This window comes from Acanthochromis polyacanthus, chromosome 8, assembly GCF_021347895.1.
Source record: "Acanthochromis polyacanthus isolate Apoly-LR-REF ecotype Palm Island chromosome 8, KAUST_Apoly_ChrSc, whole genome shotgun sequence".
In the NCBI taxonomy this organism is placed as follows: Eukaryota; Metazoa; Chordata; class Actinopteri; family Pomacentridae; genus Acanthochromis; species Acanthochromis polyacanthus.
Genome location: NC_067120.1, coordinates 37,787,304 through 37,812,080, shown reverse-complemented (window position 1 = coordinate 37,812,080; position 24,777 = coordinate 37,787,304). Strand labels below are relative to the sequence as shown.

The following is a 24,777-nucleotide window of genomic DNA, read 5'->3' as shown; positions in this document are numbered from 1 at the left end:
ACTCTCTTATGACACAAAGAGGCATTTATACCCTGCAAACACTGGACCTACCTCACTGCAGTGCTGCTAGCTTTCTGCTGAACCAGAACGGGGAATTTTCTTTGGGAAAATGAGCCAACTAATCCATGTTGTGTTTATTTACAGATTTGTTTTTCATTTCTACATCTCTGTTTTCTCTTTAATCAGGATTGGCCCAAACAGTGGAAAGCCAACATGAAGAAGAATCCTGACATCACACTGGTGTCGGATTTAGTCTCCTACCTGCTCAGGTAACAGACTGCAACATAAACCAGTGGTTCAAGTCTTCCAAATGTTTTGCACTGTAAAAAACACAGTAGAAATGTCACGTCTATAGTTACATTTCTTCTTTATCAATCAGTGTCATTTCAGATGGCAGTGTTGCTCCAGATTTTACTTATTTGTTATTTAAGACCCAGAACTAAATCTGTAAAATATTTTGGCTGAATTCTGTGAATGTCACATGTTTTCAGACCTGGGAATTTCCGCATTTTCACAATTTTAAGGGTTCAATATCTCCAAAAATAGAACTTCAGTAGCTTGACATTTGGTGAAGACACAAACAGAAATGGTTCCAGAATAGATAGAATTTGTCTGCCCTAGTACAATGGCAGAAATTCTCCTTTGACAAGGCTCCAGCAATAAAATGCAACACATTAAAACACACTTAAGACTCAAGCTCATATACTTATGAGAAATGGTGTGCTGTCTTGGCCAGGTCTCCCTCAGAAAAGAGATTTTTAATCTCAAGGGACTTCCTGGTAAAATAAAGGTTAAATGGAGAGCAGACGTCTAAAGAAAATGTTAAAAAGAAACGGCAGCCGGTAAACAATGTGTGTACTGTTTGGTGTCTTATTTCATTTTGGTGGTTACTGCAGTTGGAAGAAAGGGTTTTTAGAGATTTTTTGTATGCCAGTGGGACTTTATTGAATTGCAAAATCATTCAGAATTTTCAAATCAGTGCCCAGAAAGTTACTTACTTAGGTTTTGCCCTCCAGTTAACAAAGAAATAAGTAAACAAGAAGGTTTACCAAACTTGAACCGCCCGGCGACAAAGATGACCCCTGTGACCTTGAAAATTAGGTCACGGTCACCAAATGCGAACTTGACCTGTATCTTATTATGGTACACCTGTGTACCAAATATGGTGAGGCTACAGTAATATTTTATCGAGTTATCGCACGGAAACCAAATTGTTACAGACAAACAAGCAACCAACCAACCAACCAAGACCATGCAGCTCAAAACAATACCTTCTAGAAAACGATGTTTGCCGGGTGGTAAAAATGAGACGTTGCAGCAGCATATTTCCTGAATTCTGTCTGAATTGACACAGATTGTGTTAGCGTTTGTAGTCCTCATCATCCAAAGTTGGGCATTTTTCCCAAGAATGTAAAGATTGTTGTGAAATGGTTAGAGTTGCTCTTGTTATTGAAGCTTTATTGTCTTATTTTGTTTGTAATTATCCATTTAAAACATAGAAAAATGGCAGAAAAACACCAACATGAATGAAAGCCATCCTGAAATGAACACATCTGATTAGAATTTGTTTCTAGTGAACACCATTTGTAGCAGGACTCTGAGGCTCCACTAACGTTTGCTCTGTCCTCAGCCGGTCCGACCACCCGGTGGTGAAGCTGCTGAGGAAGCACCAGTACAGGATTTACAACCGGCTCTACCCCATCGTCAGCAAAGGCCTCCCGCAGAGTCCCAACATGTCGCTGAGACCTTCTCGCAGCATTCACAACCTGCTTCGTCCAGGTGATGCCCAGAGCCAGGAGCCTGGTTTGGTTACAGAAAGAACAGACTAACATTCGTCCTCTTTTTCTCAGCTCCTTAATTGAATTGGAGAATCAAGATGAGGTCAAATGAAAGGTATCCAATAGATTATACCAAGACTGAAATCTAAGAATGGCCTGCCCTGTCAGAAAAACACTGTACATCCACCAGAAGGATCTAAAGGTGTTTCTATTTCCATTCATAGGTTGTTGACATATGCTGTAAAAAGTATTTAGGAAGTATAACTATTAGCAAACTTTGCTGAGGTTTATGTAAACTGGTATTTTATCCACAGAGAAACACATTTTCCTCAGCTATTCTCTGCTAATATAAATAAGTCAGGCTACAGAAAGCATGAACATCTTCTAGATGGTACCGAAAACTAGTTGGACCAGTTCTGATCCAAAGTAGAACATCAGGCGTAAACGTGAACAGCTAGTCTGGTTTCTCTGAAGTATGTGAGCTGCCTGTCAGGATGATTTTTTGTACACCTCACACGGGCTGCTTTGGATTCAAACAGAAAACCCAAGAGGAAATGTTTTAAATTGAATGTCGTTCTGTAATTTAAATTTTTTTGTAATTAAACCTAGGAATAGCCAGGGAACTCGGAACTTTAATATTATTCTTTGTATTAATGTTTTGTGTCACAGAGACTCAGAGGAAGCCCATCAGCAGCTTCAGCACCGACTCCTCGCTCTCCCCGTCACACTCTCATGAACTCAACACCAACTATGATGAGGAGGAGGCAGAGGAGCCTCAAACTCAGCTGCCGGTGGACCGGGAGAACTCGTTTGAAGACCTGGAGCAGTTCCTGACCCAGCTAGACTGGGCACCGCCCCTCAGCAGCGACACCAGCTTTGATTCCGAACCAACCGGCGATCCGTCGCTGCAGGATGAGAGCTGCATCCATGAGCTGGAGAATAAAGCGATAAAAGAACACCTGAAGGCCATCGTTAAGGACATTCATATCGCCATAGGTGAGCAGGACGACAGATGTGTGCGTTTGTTTTATGGTGTGGATTTTTAACAGCAACTAAATTCACCATAGTGTCAGTGAAAAACTGTTTAGTTTAATGAAACTAAAAGTAAATGTAAAGCAACATTTCAAGACAGCCACTACAGAGAAATACTTTCCTGTTGTTTAATAAATAATAAAACTAAATTATAATGAGAATATTAGGAAAACCATGGCAGAAGTAGTTCACTACAACAGAACCTATCTTGTGTTTATTTCAGTTTCTCCGTTTTCTGCTTACTGTGTAAAACATGAAGCTAGCTAGCATTGCTAACTGGTGTTTTTTGACTGCATTAAGAGTTGATCAGCAACGCCAATCACATACCAGAGCTCCAGACTAACCCTAACCTCATCTCAGGCAAAACACATCACCTGTTGGACATTTTCTGACTGACACTACAATATACCAATGTTTCCTGAATGCCCCACATAGCAGGCTGCTGTAGCTGCGGTGCTCAGACAGGTGTGACCAAAAATGGCTTTGAAACGAGTTAAACTACTGTCATATTTGTCCCAGATGAAACAGAGTGAGGTTTTTTCCCACATGCAGTCTTTTCTATGAATGGCTCATTTAGGTACGATCCACATTTCGTGAGAAGACTGCATTTTTAAATACACCGACGTTATCAAAATAACTTCCCTTCACTGTGGTTAACACCGTAGCTGCCTTTGTTGGTTAAAGCGACATAATAATACAGCTTATTGTTCATCATGCACCAGCACAATGTGACAACTTGAAATTTTAACTCACACACACTCTCAAAAAGAGGTTGCAAAGTCTGGAGCCGTGTGGACAGGTTCTTAGTTTTATTTTATTGAAAGCTCTGCTGTCCTTGTCGCTTCAGAAATGTTTGGGAAAATTCAGCTTGTGTGGACTCGGTGCTACTAAGAGCTAGTCAAACTAGTAATGCCTCTGTTTCATTCAGCCCAAACTCTAGAAATAATACTGTAATATTCAGGGTTCTCACCAGGATTTTTTTACAGCGTAACGGCAGGGACGGCCGATGCATGCGCGATAGCCTTCATCAAATGTCACAAGCGGCCGGCCCAGATGTCAGCCAATGTGCGTCAGTTCCACAATATTTACATACGTCACTTCTTACCAGTATTATTTAAAGTGAAATTTAAAAAGACAGTTCCACTTTGGGTAAAAAAATAAAATTCTGGTTGTTTAACTGATCCCAACAGAGGTGGTTCAGTACCAAATAAGTTTAACGCAGAGTTGTGCGTGTTTTCTCTTGAGGAAGGAAAACAGGTGGAAAAGCAGCATATTTAAAGAACCTTTCCTCCTCATAGTTTAGATTATGTGTCACTTCCATTGTTCATATTGGAAATAAACTACATGAAAAAAGTAGAAACATAGCTGACTAACTAACAGGATAGTGGTTTATTGTGTTTTATAGTCTCAAGGAGCTGTGTTTTGCAAAGATACTCCTTTTCTAACACCACAGACAAATTAGACTAAAATGTCACTGATGTAAACGAGACTAATTAGACCCTCCAGAAAAACGCGGGCTAAAATCCTTGATTATGCGAATAAATATGCGGGGTTTTTATGCCATTTTATGCGGGGAAATTGTGGAAAGTTGCAAAGTATGCGAATAGTTGTGAAATATGCAAAAATCTGCGCGATTCACCTGCCGTCTGGCCACGGAGGGATGTGTCCTCTAATCAGACACTGGGACTGCTGCGGGATTACTGGACTGACAGCCTGTGCTCTGGGAGGGGGAGAAGCTCACAGCAGCATCTGCTGGTTGTTGAAAACAGTAACTGCAGAATGATCCGAGTTTTCCTGTCAGTCTCCAAAACGGCAGAAAGTCGCTAGATTTGTGGCTAGTCGCTTTTGACAAAAAAAAAGTCGCTAGAATTAGCGAGAAAGTCGCAAAGTTGGCAACACTGGCGCTGCGCTCCGCATCAGCTCATGCTTCTAGTGTGTGTGTGAATGCACGAATTGATGACGTCAGGCCGGGCGGCACATAAAAACTCACTCACAACTCCATTTATATTGGTTAAAGTTTTCTCATTTTATGCGGAAATTGTGAAATCAAGCGGGACCCGCATATTTCTCTTTTTTTTGTGGAAATGTGAGATTCTTGCGGGAATTATGTGCTGTTTTGCGGGGATTATGTGGCCTTTTGGGAAATAATTGACCCCCACATAATCGGCGGCATTTTGGTGATTAATGTGGGAATTCATGCGATCGCATAATCGCGTTTTTCTGGAGGGTCTAGACTAATAGCTAGTTTTATTCGCTATAGCCAGTAAAAAAATGAGCATTCACCCTCAAGTTGTTGGACATGAAATGACAGAGCTGTTTTTATATATTTCAGAACAGCTGCTGTCGCTGTGTTTGCTGTCCTTCGAGTGTCTGAACACAGCCAGCTATAAGGATCTCTGTCTGGCCAGCATAGAGGAAGCCTTCTTCACGCCGCTATGGAGCGCCATCGTCACCCTTTTCAGGTAGTCAACCCTCAATCCTGAAACTCACAGAGCAGATCAGACATTTGCCTGATTCAGTAATCGGCGATCAAACTGTCAGGCTGCTGAGTAATGTAGTTAAACTAACAACACTGCTGCCCAATGCTGGTAAAATGTGATGTAATGTGGCAGCGCAGGTTAGAAATAAAGTGAAACTTGAGTGAGGTTAAAAGGTTCAGTGCACTTAAATCTGTTTTTATGGTTGGGATCAAGTGTTTCAGTGTGGGTCTGGGTCTCTCAGTGACCACCATGTGGCAGTGCTGCTCTTTTATGACTTAATCAAGTCTTTAAAAACACCATTAGGACATTACTCATCTGTACGACATTCACTGTAGTTTTATAAGTGTTGATGCTGGTGTGATGTTTTTACTAAAGATTACCTATGGGTTTGATCTGTCATTTCAGACAGCGATGTTCACTTTCCATTTTCAGATTTTGCTCAGAGGTTGCTTATTTATTTTGGACCCAAAACTGAATCCTGTAAATTATTTTGTGTGTTGAATTCTCATCAATGTCTCGGTTCGGTGTTCTTTTCAACTATCTGTATGTGAACATTCAAAAAGGCAAACATTTCAGTACGAAGAGCAGCTTATAACTGCACATTTAATACCACCATCTAGACCTCTATGAACACCACCATCTAGACCTATATGAACACCAACATCTAGACCTCTATGAACACCAACATCCAACATCTAGACCTCTACGAACACCAACATCTAGACCTCTATGGACACCAACATCTAGACCTCGATGGACACCAACATCGAGACCTCGATGGACACCAACATCTAGACCTCGATGGACACCAACATCTAGACCTCGATGGACACCAACATCTAGACCTCGATGGACACCAATATCTAGACCTCTATGGACACCAACATCTAGACCTCTATGGACACCAACATCCAGACCTCGATGGACACCAACATCCAGACCTCGATGGACACCAACATCCAGACCTCGATGGACACCAACATCCAGACCTCGATGGACACCAACATCCAGACCTCGATGGACACCAACATCCAGACCTCGATGGACACCAACATCTAGACCTCGATGGACACCAACATCTAGACCTCGATGGACACCAACATCTAGACCTCGATGGACACCAACATCTAGACCTCGATGGACACCAACATCTAGACCTCGATGGACACCAACATCTAGACCTCGATGGACACCAACATCTAGACCTCGATGGACACCAACATCTAGACCTCGATGGACACCAACATCTAGACCTCGATGGACACCAACATCTAGACCTCGATGGACACCAACATCTAGACCTCGATGGACACCAACATCTAGACCTCTATGAACACCAACATCCAACATCTAGACCTCTACGAACACCAACATCTAGACCTCTACGGACACCAACATCTAGACCTCTACGGACACCAACATCCAGACCTCGATGGACACCAACATCCAGACCTCGATGGACACCAACATCCAGACCTCGATGGACACCAACATCCAGACCTCGATGGACACCAACATCTAGACCTCGATGGACACCAACATCTAGACCTCGATGGACACCAACATCTGGACCTCGATGGACACCAACATCTGGACCTCTACGGACACCAACATCTGGGCCTCTACGGACACCAACATCTGGGCCTCTACGGACACCAACATCTGGGCCTCTACGGACACCAACATCTGGGCCTCTACGGACACCAACATCTGGGCCTCTACGGACACCAACATCTGGGCCTCTACGGACACCAACATCTGGGCCTCTACGGACACCAACATCTGGGCCTCTACGGACACCAACATCTGGGCCTCTACGGACACCAGTTATCATTTCCTACCAATGAGTCCACGTCAACATTTAGTCAAAAAACTGGAACATGGTCTTGTCCAACTTGCCACACATCAGATTCTACTGATGTTAGAGCCTCAAAAGTTGGTGAAATGTCCACTAAAGTTTTTATTTTTTTTTTCGTAGAAACATGGATCCATCCATATATATATATATATATATATATATATATATATATATATATATACACGCTTAAAGGAACTTTCTGGAGACAGAATACCAGCCTTGTTTGGCATTTTTGCACTTTAATCCATCTTTAAGGCCCAATGATTAAAAAAAAGTATTCTCTGCTGAAACCATTCAGAAATGTAGATCTACTGGAAACTATTCTGTCTGTGTTTTCACCAAATTTAATTCTGTACCATGAAACAAATTTAGTTCTTATTGTTAATGTCTTCATAAGCTTAAGGAAACAGTCGCTTTTAAATGTAAATTAAACAGATTTCATGTGTAGTTTTTCAGGCAATATTGTTTTTTTTGTGTGTGCGTGAGTGTTTTTAAGAAATATGGATGAGGCAGAGTAGCTTTTTTTTCTTTCATATTTGAAATTTAAAAATGTTTTGTGGTTCATGTTACAGCCAGAACATCTGCTTCTTTGTACAAACTGCATTCGTATGATTAAAAGGCAAAAATAAAACGGGAAACCAGTCACAACAGCATTAAAATTTAATCAGAACATCATAAAGAAAGAGAAACATCTGTTAAAGGTTGAATTTGTTTTGCTGTGTGTGTTTTCAGTCTGACGTTTGTCTTTTCGTCTCAGGAAGGTCCACAGAGAAAGAGAGCAGGCGTTCGAGACGGGCATGAAGTTGTACCGAGACGCTTCACCCGGAGACGTCGGCGTTCCCTCCAAACTCTTTCCCCCGGACACCGGAGCTCTGCAAGGTTCCTACCCCTATGAGTCTGCGGTTCAGGAGCTGAAGCTTCTGGTTCAGGACTGCTGTCCACAGAGGAAGCTGGAATGTCTCGGTGAGTCAGATCGTGTTGTTTCAGGACAAAGAGCTTCTCTGTAAAGTTGATAAATCTGGAGCCACCTCTCTGGAACTCTGGAAATATCCACAGGATGAAGGTATAACTCTGATCATTAAATAGAATTACTGGAGAAAAAAACCATCTGATTCTGAGGAGGTCTTTTGGGAAGTTTGTTCAGATTTAATTCAGCCTCAATTTCATCCTGTAGAATACGATGCAGCTGATTTTTCTGGTGTTTTACTGTAGGTGGTGCTCTTCTCTTCATGTTCATCACATCCCATCATCCATACCATAAACCTCTGACTGCTTCTACATCATTGGTTGTTTATTGAGGAGAGATCACGATTGTTTGGTGTATAAATAACACTCCAAATGCGATATATGACCGTGTTTTGGACATGTGCATCAAGCTAATTAACTTCTTCTGCTGCGTTTTATTACAGTTCGGACGTTACGGCTGATCTGCGCCTGTGCTGAGGATTACAGGTGTCTTCATGAGGCCGACTCTTCTCCCCAAACTGCCGCCATGTGAGTTAAATAGCACAGAAATCTTCCTCTATAGTGCACCTTGTTGTGCTTCCAAATAGCCTGTTAGTGATTTGGCTTTATGACAGGGAGGGGAAGACCATTTAGAAGCACCCAAACATGGTCTAAGTTCCTCGGCTGCTGCCCTGTCAGGTTTCATCAGCGCTCTTTTCGGCCCGGCGCAGCAGGGGCCTTCCTGGGTCTGTTGCCCCCCTATAGAGCGCCTCTTCCTGGCCGGGCCCGAAAGTGGGTCGTCCTGTCTGGGCTTGGAACAAACCCAGGACCCAACAAGGAGGTCTGTGGAGTCCACAGCGATACCCGGAGAGTCAGACAAAGGCTCAGTGGGTTGCGGTGCTGGCGATGGAGAACATTCAGCCCACCGTGGGGTTCAGATTGTTCTGTGTTGACAGAGTTTGAATGAAACTTTGCAGAGTTTTCATGTGTTTTTGGCTTCACATTATCTCCTGAAACGCATCCAGCAGAGAAACTGAGATCATTGCTGCCCGGTTTAATTCATCTGCCAGTTACAGTATTTTGGCATTAATGCGGTTCGAGCGGAGACTTGTAGTGAAAACACTAGTAAACAAACAGGCGGCCAGTATTTGTTTTCCACAGTGGGTGTGGATGTTCGGCCTGGAATAGGAGAGTTTACAGGAGAAGCTAAGTTAAGCTTAGGCACAGTTTCAAGACATTTTATAGAGATTTTGATAGATTTTAAATCAAAATAGCAAAAAATTGGAACCTTGTCTTGCGACAGAGTTGGTAAAAAGACTGTGTTTCAGTAGAAACATGGATCCATCTGCAGAAACTTTGTGGAGACATAATGCCAACCTGGTTTGAGAAATTTTGCAATTTTCTTCCATTTTCAAGGCCCAATAATTACTGATTCTTGTCATTTTGGACAATTTTAAGTCATTCTAGGCAGATTTCAAATCACTTTTGAACAGACTCTTTTCTATTTTGGATGAATATTTTTATCATTTTGCACGTTTCAAGACATTTTAGAGACATTTTTGATAGATTTTAAATCAAAAAAGCAAAAAAACAAAAAAGGAACCTTGCCACAGAGTTGGTGAAAAGACTATTTCAGTAGAAATATGGATCCATCCCAGGGTTCTCGCCAGCGCATTTCAGCGTAACGGGTCGTTACGCTTTCATAACGGCCCGTTACACTGTCTAATGGGCCGTTACGCAGTCTTAACGGCCCGTTACGCTCAGTTTAAAAGATTACACTGTGATTAGGGCCTCTACGCCAGCGCATTTCAAAGATTATGCTGTTGTTATGAGTGTGTGGCTCCGTCATGAGCAAGGGAGAGAGAGCAGCGTGTGTGTGTGTGTGTGGGAGAGAGGGAGAGAGCGAGATGTCCAAGCTACCTTGAATGCAGCCCGAGACGGCAGTCGGTAGAGGTGGAGAGCTGTGTAGTTCTGGGTTGGCGGTACTGTGCGGTTCAGCCACTGTTTATAGACAATAAAGGCTGCAGTGTTCTTCGATACGGCTGGGCTCCTGTGTCTTTGCCTCTACGGCTGCTGAGGAAGTGAAGGGGGTTAACCCCGGGCTTCCTGACCACGAGCTGAACAGGAAGGGTTAACACTGTGATTAGGGCCGCTGCGCTGTTATTTTGACAGATAACGGCATGTGCGTTTGTTTTAAATTGACTGGGTGCCTACCTAGGTTAATTTATGTCTCCCTACCTCAGCCGTACTTTCCTGTCGATTGACCTGTTCCCGTCTATTGCGCATGCGCACATGCGCGTTCCCGTTTATTGCGCGTGCGTGCAGGAGGACCTGCCGTTACGCTGAAAAAAATCCTGGTGAGAACCCTGCATCCAATATATATATATACACTTAAAGGAATTTTATGGGGACACAGTACCAACCGTGTATGACACTTTTGCAGCTTTTGTCCATAATTACTCATTCTGGGCAGATTTCAAATCACTTTGACCAGTCGTTACCTAATTTTGGACAAATATTTTGTAATTTTGTAGTTTTGGGTTGTTTTAGATAAAATCGTAAATCATTCTGACAGATTGTAAGTCAAAATATCAAAGAACTGGAACCTTGTCTGGTCAAACTTTCACACATCAGATTCTACTGATGTTAGAGCCTCAAAAGTTGGAGAAATGTCGACCAAAGACTGCATTTTAGTAGAAATATGGATACATCCATAGATATACACTTACAGGAACTTTCTCGAGGCACAACATCAAACAAAATGAAAAATTTGGAACTACTAGATACTACTCTGTGTTCTCACCAGATTTCATGGCTGTAGGAGTTATTTTGGAGACATTGAATCTTTAACACGGCTTTTTAGTGAAGCATGACACCAGCTTTTAAACACTCACTATCGGTGGGGGAAAAAAACATGTAAAACCTGATATATTCTCTGTTTGGATGCACTCTTATTCTCATCCTTTTCCCTGTTCTGTTGGACTTACTGGTGTTTTTTTAGAATGTCTGAGGCTGTGTCTCCTGCTCCATATCTGTCTTCTTGTGTCGGACTCTGTGTGAAGTGATCAGAGACGGCGGAGTAGAAGAGTTGACCGGGCGCAGCACTTCTCAAAGCTTTTTAATCCAGAAAACTTGGGACGTTGAGGGATTTTTTGTGTGTTTTTTTGGGGGGGGGTTTATGCGCACTATCCCAGTACGCTAAAATGCACAATGTCGTTCCAAGAAGTGAAAACTGAATCACACTGCGTGGGATTTTGTTTTGTTACCTGGAGACACGAGTCAAACCCACAGAAGGGATCTGAATCAGTGGTTGTTTTACATCTTGGAGACCAAACATGTCTGGCATCTCTTCTGTAGCAAGCTTTTGGTGAACGTCTGTGAAGCTGAGCAGGAATAAAAAAAAAATCTGGATCCAAACCAGAGCTGCACAGAATGTCGTTTCAACCTCAACACTGTAATGTCTGCAGTAGTCACGCTCCAGGTGGAACAATCTGAAGAACGGCAAATTAACTCGTAATTTAGTTGCTTAATGCAATGATCCCCTGCATGTTTCATGATTTTGGCCACGTACAAAAACGAGCAGGTTTATTTTAACTGTAAGAGACGAAACATCAACAAAAACATCCAGAAAAACACATTATCTAACTCTAACTCTCACAGTTCTCATTTTTCATGACTAATCTGCTAGAGAAGTCTGTACATGCAGACTTCATATTTGCACAGCAGTCAAAATGTGTAAAACGGTACTTAATCTTCAAAATTAAACTAATTTTGCATCTTTTTCCTAAAATAATTTTTGTTTTCTACGTAGATTTACCCCCAATCATTATAGAATAATAAAGTCTTTCCAAATCCAGTTATTGAAGTCATCTGGCATAAATTTCTGTACTTCTACAAACAGCAGAAAAACTGTCACAGTGTCAGTTTTTTCTGGTATTGTGCAGCTATTAGAAGCTAAACATGTCTGTGATCTTCTCTGTAGTCATCTCTTGATTAACATCAGTGCAGCTTGGTATAAATATGAAAAAATCTGCGCACCAAACCAGCCTTTGAGCCGTTTCTGACAGACAAAATTGGCACTTCTAGCTCATCCCAGATGCATTTTATTTTTGCAATGTCGAAATATAGCCAGTGACCGCTAGCAGCTGTAATTCAGCGCAACCTTCATGTCCTCAGAGATCAAATGTGAAAATTTAGCCCTTTTAAATTTGATTCCAAGCTTGTAGACAAGCTTAACTTTGGCCCGTGTGCTTTCCTGCCTCCAGCCTGCCAGAGCATGCAAGGTTTTCTGTCCTGATTGCGGCTCAGTTAAGGCCCATATGCGGCTGCTTTTCTTAGTCCATCTAAATGCAGTTGTGTCACTGTGACTCATAGAAAAGTGTTTTTGATCAAGGCCCAACTCTCGTTGAATTTGGACGTGGAATCGTAACTCATGGCGACGCTGACAGAGGAGCCGTCTAGGCTTGTCACAGTACTAGAATTTCAACTTCGATACCGATACCCAGTTCAGTATCGATACTCGATACCATTTCGATACCACACGGAACAAATTAAAGCGCAGGCTTTTGTACTTTGCTGTAAAACCATTTTTTTTATTGGGAAAAGCTTCTGTATCATTAATACAATATTTTTTAAAGATGTATGAGGTAGTGGAAAACAAAATAGTACGTCAGTATTTAACCTCAATGACATTGACAACCCTCTTTATGTTTGAACCCAGATTTCTCTACTGTGTAAATGGGGACCATATCCATGCACAAATACTCTGTCACAGCCCTGTTTATTTTCTTTGCTTCTCATGACTTTGGATCATAATGTCTTTGCTGGTCAAACACTGCTGTTAGCGAAGGCTGTTGGTGTTTTGGTGTCACTGCAGCCGGTCAACTCTCTCCACTCTCAGCGTCACTCTGGAGCTATAAGAGAAACATCACACTTAGCAGACGCAAATACGTTTGTATCTCATTAAATTAAAGCAGTCAATTAGGATTACTCGGGCTGCGGGCATGCCTGCTAACGTTGGCAAAAAGCCCCATGTAACGTTATGTTTTGGACTAGCGCCAGCTAGCTAGCTTAGTCAGCTAATGCCGTGGCAACGTTACATTACCGTTTAGAATAATACAACTCAGTTCAATCATAATCAAACGGGAGCTTACCTCACGAAATTCCTTAAATAGACTGGGATGTCGCCAAACAGCACTTCTACTCTTTTCCCTGTCGACCAGGACTGGCCGCGGAGGCTCTGCTGCGACACTTGCCATGGTTATATTTCTTCATTCCATCGTGTTTTGCCGGTAGTAGCGAGACATTAACAAGCCTGGACATGCGGTGAGTTCGGATGGGGGAGGGGGGGCGCGTGGACTGTAGCGGGAGCGAGCAGCAGACCATAGGAGCAGAGTATTGATAGTATCGATACTACGACAAGCTAGTATCGTATCCGTTTACAATGTTTAGGATCGAGTAAGTACCAAAGTATCGATATTTTTGACAAGCCAAGAGCCGTCTGTATCGATCTTACATATTTACGTCTCGTCTCTGTTTCTTCTGGCTGCGCTTTCTCCCTTTCCGTGCAGTTTCACATGCCCAAACACACTTTATTGTACTTGTTGCCCTCTTTTTTTTTTTTTTTTTTTTTTTTTAATTCTTTGAAAATCATTTACATCATCTCTTTGTCCTCAAGCAGCTGGGAGCTCATTTGTCCCCCCATGAGCTTTTGTCTACTTCCCCCTTTCTGTTCTCTCCCCTATTGTGCTGCTCAATTGGTCGCCAATCTTCCTCTGCATCTTATTAATTAAGAAATTTCCTGCCCGTTTCTGCTGTTTTTTGACTTCCACTAGACCGCAATGCAATGCAAAGCCCTCCAACGGCGCCTTGAGCTCCTCGGTGAAATCAGTATTTACGCTTGTAGCCGGAGAGCATTGTATCCTTGGAATGCAGAGACACCGGTTTTTCGTGTGAGACATCGATGTGTGTGTTTACAGTAGTGGAGATTATAGTTCAGGGTTTGTGCGAGCATGTGAGGTCCTGCTCTGCGTGGTTACATGAGCTTGTCCACACCTTCCAGAACCTGCAGGAGGGGAGTATCCAGTTGCATGCAGCCGGGTCAGTGGAGGGCCAACAAACCTACCTTCTCACGCAAGCTAGCAGGCCGGCGGTTGGCCCTGCGTGTGAGCGCTGATAAACAAATGGTCACTGTCTGCACACAGGGAAAATGCTATCAAGCTGTCATCATCTCCCAGGCTGCAATTTGTCCTCCCAACAGATCTTAGGCACAGAGAGAGGGGGAAAAAAAAGCTTTATCATTTCCATCCCTGAGCCGACATCCCATTAAGAGCTACGTTTGATTTAGTTTCCATTCAGTCCCCCAGAGAGCATCCCACTCTGTAAATGTCACTCTGTGTGTTGTTTTCTCCCCAGCTCTATTTATTTACTTCTGTTTTCCTTCTTCACTTGATCTCACCGCCTCCCTCTTCTTCCCTGTTTGGTCTGACAGCGGTGCAGACGACCTGCTGCCCATCCTCTCCTTCGTGGCTCTCCGGTGTCAGTGTCCTCAGCTGGTGTCTGAATGTGCTGCTCTGGAGGAGTTCATTCATGAGGGGTGAGTCACGGAAAACAACGGTCACCTTTCGTTTGCAGGCAAATTCACAAGGGTTGTAGCGGTATTGGTGCCCAGAATTTTGGGATCGAATAAATACAATTCCTGCATGTGCTGAAGTTGATTTCAAGCTCAATGTTTTCCCGTCCAGCAATTTGACCACATGTTGTAGTTCAGCTCACACACACAACACAACAAAACAACACAACAATAACTTGAACATCCTCCACTGTCATGAAAGTCTCCTGTTTGAGGATACCACTGTTTCTCTGTTTTCTATAATGATGATGAAGAAAGACAGGTGGATCCAGCGTTGTTAAAGTGTGATTATGTACAGTGTTTCCCCTCCTAGATGACCGACGAGGCGGGCCGCCTCGCTGGTATAGGCCACCGCCTCGCTACAATTTTGCCGAAATTGCCGCCTCACTGGTCCGCGCCCAAAAAAACCCCCCAAAAAAACGGAAAGCACCAAGCCACCGGAGCTGTCATTTTTAGCTCTGCGGGTCCGCCGGCTGCTCTCCCCCGGTCTCCCCCGCTAGCTGGTCGGCTAACACCTGCCGCCGCTCGACTGCCCGGGACAGCCTATTACTATTTAAACTTTAGCAACTGAAGGAGGTGGTCAGTCAGACCACAGACTGTTCAGGTTGGCAAGCAGAGAGCATTGTGAGAGTTTAGCTAGAAATTGGTCACCATGATTAAGACTTCTGTGACACTTAATGACCTCTAAACAAAGTTCATGTCCTTAAGACAAGACTCAGGACTCTGTCTAGTAGGACAGCGTTGATATTCTTGACTAGTTGATGTAACCACACCATTATTGCTGCAAAATTCTTGGGTCTGCTGTTACAATAACATTTGTAAGTGCATAACATCAGCTGACTTCATTCATATTAGTGACTGATAAGGCTCCACACTATCGATTAAGAAAAGTGTTTGTCCCTGGTGTCTACGTTTTACACCTTTACAAGATAACTCTGTCAGCCTGAAAACTCCACTTTCCATCAGTCAGACTCCAATATTCATGTACTTAATGACCTTTTTAGTCTTTTCCGATGTTGATGGGTTCACAACACTTAGCCTGAACACATCTTTGGCAAGAAGTGAGATAAGCAGTGAAGCAGGACAGTCAGGGAGGGCTGGTGGTCTCGAGCTGCCGTACATCATACTTATCGTAGCGTGTGAGCCCAGACCACACCCAAGAGGTCTACTCGTGGCCATAAAAACAGTGGGTTGTAAAAGCCAGCTGGTTAGATCAGCCGAGGCCAAGGAATGTCAGGATATTTGGTTTTTCCTCTCTATAAAAATGCAAATAAAGTCCCACTTTATGTTTATGCAGTTCAGTGGGTTGGAAGTGTTCAAGAGGAGAGGTGGAAGCAGCGAAGGCCACAAGGCTGTTAGCGCATGTGGGATTTCATATTATATATATATAGAACAGGAAGACCAGATCCAAAAAGAAACTAATCCTGCTCGGCTCCATCAGGCTGTAACGTTGCATTTTACTTTACACCATTTTTATTCTTATGAAATTGAAAGTACTAGAAATGCCAGCAACTCTGTTTTCTGATGAACCAAAATATATATACGTGAGACTCCTCAACAGTCAATAAATTCTAATATGAGCCAAAAAGAAGTCCATTTGTGTTCTACTGAACCACTTAGGAGCTTTTTGAAGCTGATTTTATGAAGTGAAGCCAAACAAAATGCGTCCACTTGCTCTTGTTTACTGCAATACCGCCTCATAGCTCCAATGCTAAAACTGAAGCTAATGACTGCATTCATTTTTTAAATTTTATTTTAGGTAACACCCCACAATGCAAAGATGTAGAGCCTTAGTTTTGTTGAATTTTTAGTGGGATGACTGGTGGATTTTGTCCATAAATCTGCTGGTTTTTTATTGTCCTTGAAAGCTGAAAACCCTGGCAGAGGCGTAACATTACTGAAATACTTGAAGAAAGAGATCTGGATGCCTCACTCCTTCGCTCTAAAAAAGTTTAATGGGGTCATGGCTGAGCAGAGATGTTTGGTTCTTTACTCATGATGGGAAAACGCAGATTTAGTGATTAAATTAAAATGAATAAATTGGATCCTTATTCTGTGTTTGGGATGTTTGTGGTCAGTTGTATTCAGACTGAGTTTGACTTGTTATAGTTTTCAGATAAGTGGAGGATCCTATCATCATCATGTTTTTTTATCAACTAACACCCATCTTCTCTGTTTCAGCTACTTGATAGGAGAAGAAGGTTACTGTCTGACCTCCATGCAGAGCGCCTTGGCCTTCGTCGAATCACTGCAAACGGCAACAACTCACCTTCCTGCACACAAACTCGTATGAAAAAGGTAAAGGCATGTCAAACTTATTTATCGAATGATGCTAAAAGTATGTTATGAAAATATAATGCGAAGATATCCGTGGTGAAAGCTTGGATACTAAACATTCACAGTTTGGTATGAACGTTGTTTTCTTTACGATTTATCGGCAAAATATGTCTTTGGATTGATCGGTTCATGTTGTAACTTTCCATACTTCAAGACGAGGCCTTTAGTTAGAGAAGACTTTATCCATATACTAACTTTACACCACCGCAGCTAAATATTAAAATGTTTCTGCAATGTTACAGCCAGGATTTCTGGCATTACTACTCAAAAAACTAGTAAAACAGGTAGATGGACAAGTTTAAGGTATCTTGCTAGAGCTGCAGTGTCCAGGTTAACCAGTCGATCGGTTGGATGATATGCACTCCTCAATCGCTACAGCCTTCCAGGATTAATCCATTATTTTTGGCGGTTACTCTCTTTGTAGTAATTCCTTCAGAGGAGTCATCGGTGTCTTGGTGGCCTACCTCATTAGTCTCTTTCTTGCTCGGTCACTCCGTTTTTGAGGACGTTCTTCTCTATTCATAATCCTTCCATTTCTTAATGATAGATTTACCTGTATATTTCCCTCTCCTTCTCCATGCCTGCCTCGTGCTTTTCACTAACCTTTTTACAGAGTGAAAGGAAGGTTTTTATGTCTTCATGGTCTAGGTATAGCAGGAGATCTGCTTCATTATAATTTATCCAGGTTTAAATGATTTCATGTACTGCAGATAGTAGCTTTTTGTGATGTAACATTTGTTTAGGCTGATTACGCTCCAGGTAGAGTGCAACATGTACAGAAAACATACAGAATGTTTTCCACTGTCATCAGTCAATTGGAGAAAGAGTCGATATAATTTTAATCCACCAAGATTTTCTTTGGTAAACAACATGAATGCTCATGCAGCTCCACCTTATAATTACAGATGGCAGTTATGAAGACTCTGGTGCTTCTCAGAAAGTTGATTGTAAATAAAATGATCAAAGCCTGAGATGAAGTCTCGGATAAAAACTGTGACACAGACATGAGCGACCGAAACGTTTTTGCTTTTGGCTGATCTTTCTAAAATGATTTGACCTGATGACCTGCGCCTCAGTCCCTGCGCTGCTCGGTGGAAGTGATCTCGAAGCTGAGCTGTGGAGTCACTCGTCTGATAGTTTTGCCGGCAGTGATGAGGATGGATGGAGGGATGGACGGAGTGAAGTAGACTGAGACTGATGCATTACACCGAGGGATGAGTGTGTCGCTGAGTGGCCTGTCTGGAGCCCAAGGTGATGTTTCCACACTGCTCCTCGGCGGGACGGGCCGCGATGACACTGGAGGTTATGAGATGTGACATCCTCAACTGGCGCTGCCTGAAACTCCCAGTGACACAATGATTCCACTACAGCCAAATATTTAACTTTGCAGACCTCTGCGCTACACTGAGCTGTCGCTTATCTGTCGGGTCACTGAGCTGAGGAGTGGGAGCATTTCATCCTGGAGGAAGCAGATTCACTTTTACATGTGTGGTTTATGCAATATGTGGACAGGTGTTACATGTGTGACTTTGCACAGCTTCTTTCTTATGATTATGACAACAGTTTTACCTAACATAGATGGAGCTGACCTCTAGTCAGAGCTTTAGGGCATCTAGTGTCAAAAATCAAGCCTTAATTTAGACTAGTTGATTAAACGGATTGATACAAGGGTGAAAAAGAAGAAATAAAAACCCAGACTGAAGAACTGGAGATAGACAGTGGATCACATACTTTCCTCTTTGTGTTACATGATGGATAAGAGTTTCTCCGTCTCAAATCATCAGCCTTCCGCTCAACTGTCTCTGATTTGCCTGAAACTTTCTTCTAATGAACTAAGGATATTAAAAATGGTAACCCTTTTTGAGATGATTTTATTTAATAATTGCCTGTCAACCCATTTTTCACAGGTTTTTTCACATTTTGAAGTTTGAGGCTGTTTGAACGACAATTTATCAGGAACTTTTAAAGATAAAAACCTGAAATTTTCACTATTATTTTTCATCATGTCATTGATTTAGCATCAGCAATATTGGAAAAGTTGGTCAAATTACTTCTGTCAGTTGAAATATGAAAAAAGAAACTTATGCCGTCATAAAAACTTCCATTTACACACAGATTTTTTTTTTTCCCCATTTATGTTTAATGATGGTGGAAAATCTAGAATATTACTGAATGCACCTCAACCTAACTGATATTTGGATTTAATGTGTTGCGTAGAGTTGTTATTGATTAATTTCTTTTAATTTATCAATTAAACTTTCAATCGACTGTTTAATGAGATGGAGTTACAGGTGTGTTTGCTGACTGTCTGTAAGGGTCTATAAAACAAGCACCCCTCCCTGCTGTCTGTCTGCTAACTGTGGCAGTCGTGTTGATGAACTCTGTAGAATCACAATGTACAAAGTTATTTGGATTAGCAAGCTATATGTGGCTAATGCTAAGCTAGGTTTTTCAGATGCTAACAGGCCGATAGCTGAGTGTCTGTCAGCAGAAACTCTTGATTACCAGCTTCCAACAACATTTAAGTGATGAAGTTTGTCTGCAACGCTCTGTTCTGAGTATTAACGCGTTTCAAAGGTGGCACTGAATGCAACATTTTTTTATGGACTGATAAAGTTGATGCAACACAATTTGTGCACATCAGTTCCATCTGAGCAGCTGTTTCCAGCAGCTGAATTAACTACAGGGAACTTCATGTAGACCAATCATTGAGCAGCAGCTGTAAAGGAAGTCAGTATTTTTTGTTGTGTACTTTGATTGGTAATGTAACTGAGCTGATTTTTATACAAACAGTAAATGTGGTAATGTAACTGAGCTGATTTTTATACAAACAATAAATGTCCATAGTTTTAAAAAAAATGGAGGTGGGTGGGTATGGGTAGTTAGATAGATAGGGTGGGATGGATGGACGGACAGATCGATGGATAATAGACTGGGTTGGAGGATAGATAGCCTCTCTGAATATCCGTGACGGAAATTGGCTACAACTAACCTGGCATTTTTCTGTTTTCTATTTTAGGCTGCTGCACGTCGTTCCAGCTGCATAACTGAGAAACCACAGCTATACCTGCATCTTCTGCATGTTATCTTGTACTCGGATGTACTTTCTATTTAACTGAAGGACTTCCTTTTGCTCCGTTTCTAACAGAGGGACTGAACTAGTGCCTATGAGACATTTCTAACCAAATCAGAGCCTGCATGGGACCAAGCTTTCCTTTGCTGAGACGTATCGCTCTGTTACGTAGCGCTGGACTGTAGTTGAGACTGGAGTTGTCCTAAACGGGCTTTAAACTCCATCAAAACTGCTCCAGCCACCTTTCCTACGTCGGATATGGCAGGTCCAAACATTTCAGTAACCCATGTCCTGCTGTGGAAAAGCTTGCTCTCATTTTTGTTTCGTTACACAACTCTTTGTGACACTTTTCATGTCAACAATTGAGAGAGTGTCTGAAAATGTTCTCCATTTTCCCAGTTTTCGCCTTTCCGTGACAACTACAGCAAAAGTCTAACCGACTAGTTGAGAAAGACCATAAATGGGTCCTGAGGGAACTTTTAGAAGTGATGCCATTGATTGCATGAATGCTGAAGCCCCATTCAGACAGAATTCTAGTGGTTATGGATGGAATATTCCTTGTGGTTTCTGGCTATTTGTTGTTCTGGACGGCATTTTAAACTGCAAAGATAATCATCCTGGACAAAGCAGGACACAAATAAAGATCCATAAATCTGCTGAGGAAGTGAAGAAAAAACTCTGCAGAGGTTGTCTGAGAATCTTCACAATTTAGGTTTCTCCAGTATCGCACTAATCCAGTGTTATTAAACTGTACATTTATGGGTACATCACAAAGAGGAGCCACCACTTTGACCACAATGCTGCCACATTTATTATTTTTTTGGCCAAAACCAGGGTGAAAACTGGACTCAAAGAGAGCAGTTAGTAAACTTCTATTGTTGTATTGGTTCCTAAAAATGAGCATATGTTGGCGTTTCCATCAGATCGGCTATTGGCTGATAAAATACAGGAGAAGGAAAGATCTTACTGGTCACATACAATACACCTGGATTAAGATTACTAACCAGAGTAGGTTATATTAAAATCCTGTCTGAAAGGGGCTTTACAGAGGAAAAAAAGCTGCAATATGTGATTGTTTGCCAATGAGGGAATGGATCTTTTGAACAGTATTGCAGTTTTTACTGTCTTTATTCAGGAAATATGCAGAGTCTGTGATAAAGCAGCACTACTGATGTTGTGTTTAGATATTTTTCTCCGTTAAAATGTGGGAAATCCATTTAATTGTTGAGGGACTGCAAGTTGAATTTTTTTTTTTTAAAGAAAGGCACGTGTTTTAAAGAGCGATGGAAACCACAAACTATGGATTAAAACTGATGCACTTTGGATGTGGAGGCGTTCAGGGACGTTACACTGGAGGATGATGATGATGATGATGATGGTGTTGAGTTCAGACAGACTTGCTGAGCGACTAGATGCCACAGGAATGACTGCTGAGGGTTACAGACTATCTGTAGCTCGTATTTACTGTACATCAGGAAGCTGGTGTACTTTATTAGTTTGCTCCACTTTTTTTGGTGCATTGCCGTGGGGACTGCAGACACGTGACCGTTATCTGTTGATTTTCAGTTGCTAATTTTTGCTCTCTTATCTGCAGTTTTTAGCTTGAGTTGATTTTTTTTTTTAATGCCAACTTTTTTCATGCCTTCCCTTTGATAGTTGTATAAGACCTATGTGTTAGGAAAACACTAGATGTTTGGTATATTTTTATGCTTTTCTGTTGAAGATTTTTAGTTTTAAATATGCAGATGTTTGAGTGAAGATGGGGTGGGCGATGGCACCAGATGATCAAATCAGTTGCTTAATTACAAAGTCTGACACTAAAACTCAAAGCTAGAAGTGATTCGTAGCTCCAGCGCTTCCTTCAGGATGTCTGCGCAGTTCTTCGTCCGTCGTAGTATCTTCTAAGACGCTTCCAGGCTGCTGCTGTTGTGGCGATCCTCAATGTCATTCAGCTGCAATTCCAGAAAGTGCTCGTGTCGGATTCACAACTCCACCATTCTGGAGGGACAAATCTCTCCGGAAAGTTCTGACCAGAAGAAAGGATTTGAAGCTCCAATGCTTTGACGATTGATTCAAGATGCTGATACAGTCGCTGCAAATCTTTGCTGTCTTCTGTTGCGGAAAAAAAGAAGCTTCCAGGTCTCTGTTGTTGTAATCCTCGATGTCATTCAGCTGCCTCTACGCCAGACTGGACAAGTGTTCATGGATCTGACTGAGGCCTCAAGGTCACTAGGTGGTTATGACTTGTCAGTAGTTGACTTTTCACTGTAGGAACTCAAAGTGGTGTAAAGATTTACAGGAAGAGCCCTCTAATCAACCCTTTTTGTTTCAGCTTCAACTGCAACTTCGACTTCATCAAAACAACAAGCAGCAGTTTCTGGACCAGTTCTAGCACCACTTAGGAAATGGAACAATAGAGATTTTCTATGTTAGCTGACATGTTCCAACTTCAAGAACCAACCTTGTAGAACTTTCTTCAAGATCGTTTTCAGGGAAGAACCTCCTCCCATGTAGATAGAAAGTAGTTCCAGTGATGACTGCAATAGAACCAAAAGCTGTAAATGTGGGTGCCGTCTAAGCTGAGTTCCTGCTGTAAAAAAGCGCCTGTTTTTGGTGTCATTAAGCTGCCTTTCCGGTAAATTTCTCATCTTGAACTTCAGCTTTACTTTCCTGGACTGCAGATGGCACCTGCACCTGTGATATCTGATCATAGGTGGACTGAAGAGCATTCTTGTTTTTCTGTACTGCTTTTGTAAGCTCGGTATGGCGGCACATGGACCAATTGGGAGAACAGAATGTGGACTGTTGTTACCAGATGCAGCCCAAGATGTTGGACTCGATCAGGAGGATAATTTTTTGCACACGAAGCTAAATGATCCAGAGTGACCACCACAACAGAAAGGGGAAACTCAAGACAGAATAGCGAGGTGGTTTGCAGTGACTGAACTTAGCCATAGCAAGCTTAATGTTGCATTCTTAAAAAGCAAATCCTACACCAGAATAAGATCATCTGCAAGTTATGATTGTCCACTTGCCCACACCTATCTAAATGGGTGCATTTTTTTAGCCCGTTACCTGCACACCATGTTTACTTCTTCACACCATTTTGTCATTCTCATTTGGTTGCCGTTGGTTTCCACTGATTCCACCGCAGTCGGCTCCACACATGCTTTGCTTTTAGTCCCTGTTTGTGTCCAAAGTTGGTCACAGAACCTCAAACTCATGCATTCTTGCAAGACTTGCGTAAAGGTGGCGATAAAGGGATCTTAATGTCAAGCAGGTTTCAAGGCTTTCAGTGTATTTTTTTAAGTGCTGAGATTAATGGGAACCAGTAGCTCCTGGATTCAGATGTCTTTAACCACAGAATGCCTCTGCAGTGAGTTAAATAACACGAGCTAACAGGCTGATCGGTTTGTGTTTTCAAGACAAATCAAGCAAACTTTGATAGAAGCCTCCACATATAATGAAACTTATGAATTCTTTTTATTTGGATCGCTTGCTTTCTCGGATTTACTATTTAAAATATGTTTTCTAATTTTGTATGAGTCCAAAAGATGTGAAAAAATATCTTAGAAGCTTTTTGGGGGGTTTGTTACAACTCCCTGCAACACCAAAAACAGATCTATGTCTATATGGTGTATGTTGATGTAATTAGTAACAATAAAAATGCTGTGATATTTTGCAGAGTGGATGAAGCCACTACGCTCATGTAAAGGATTTATTGTACATTTTGCTTTGGGAATTGAACGTGTCATTAAACTGTACTGTGAGTGCTTGAAACTAATGAATGTGAGTTTGAGAGACGAGTCAATAAAGAGATCGGAGAGATGTTGAAATCATTTAAGATGTGTGCTGTGGTCTGGTTAACTAGTTTTACCATCGACTGCATATAAAAGATGGACGTAGCCGCTGTGATGTAACCCACTGGTTGTGGGACTGCTGGTTTGAGGTTTGGAATCTAACCAATGTCATGTTGCTCTTTTTAACACTGGATGTGATGAGTGAGGTGTGGATCTGACTGAAAACTCGACGACATTTGGCAGTAGCAAGTTGTCAGTAGATGGGTTTTCTTCTGCTGGAACTCGAGATGGTGTGGAAGTTTACAGGAACAACCCTCTAATCAACCCTTTCGGCTTTTCTATTTCAATGTCAACTTCAAGTTCACCAAAACAACAATCAACCTCAGTTACTGAACCACTTTCTATCAACATGGAGGAATTGGAAGAAGAAATGTTTCATATGTTCACCAACTTTAAAATTAGGCTGTTTCCAACTGCAGGAATTTTTGTGGCCTTTTAGGTGGCCCAAACTTTTGTGTATGGTCCAACCACAAGAACTGATCCTGTCGAACCTCCTTCGGCATCGTTTTGGGGTAAAAAGTACCTACTTCAACCTAGGCAAAAAGTAACTCTACTCCTGCCAACCATTGTCCTTGTAAGACATCTTTTAAAGGTATTTTACAATATTGACTTCAGGGTACATCCATCCAATTTTGATTAACTGCTGTACAGATCTCAATGCTACGTGGTTAAACTCTGAGAAGACAGGTGCCATGCTTTTTTTTTTTCTCCTTTTCATGTCCTCGTCTAGTAGCAGTAGGACGATTTGAGGGCATCCCAAACCCTTGTGCATGATTCAACAGC

At 42.0% G+C, this 24,777-nt stretch overlaps 1 protein-coding gene across 2 annotated transcripts in view; it reads left to right on the top strand.

The window, feature by feature from the left end:
* Positions 1 to 23,973, top strand: part of vps9d1 (VPS9 domain containing 1) — a 41,437-nt gene extending 17,464 nt beyond the window's left edge. For both annotated transcript variants that reach the window (XM_051952322.1, XM_051952323.1), the window contains exons 9-17: positions 187 to 269; positions 1,631 to 1,779; positions 2,448 to 2,774; positions 5,143 to 5,272; positions 7,906 to 8,111; positions 8,558 to 8,642; positions 14,584 to 14,688; positions 16,906 to 17,022; positions 20,081 to 23,973. In XM_051952322.1, coding sequence (XP_051808282.1) covers positions 187 to 269; positions 1,631 to 1,779; positions 2,448 to 2,774; positions 5,143 to 5,272; positions 7,906 to 8,111; positions 8,558 to 8,642; positions 14,584 to 14,688; positions 16,906 to 17,017 — 1,197 coding nt within the window. In that variant the 3' untranslated portion in view covers positions 17,018 to 17,022; positions 20,081 to 23,973. The remainder of the gene's footprint in view (positions 1 to 186; positions 270 to 1,630; positions 1,780 to 2,447; positions 2,775 to 5,142; positions 5,273 to 7,905; positions 8,112 to 8,557; positions 8,643 to 14,583; positions 14,689 to 16,905; positions 17,023 to 20,080) is intronic.
* Positions 23,974 to 24,777: the final 804 nt, after the last annotated feature.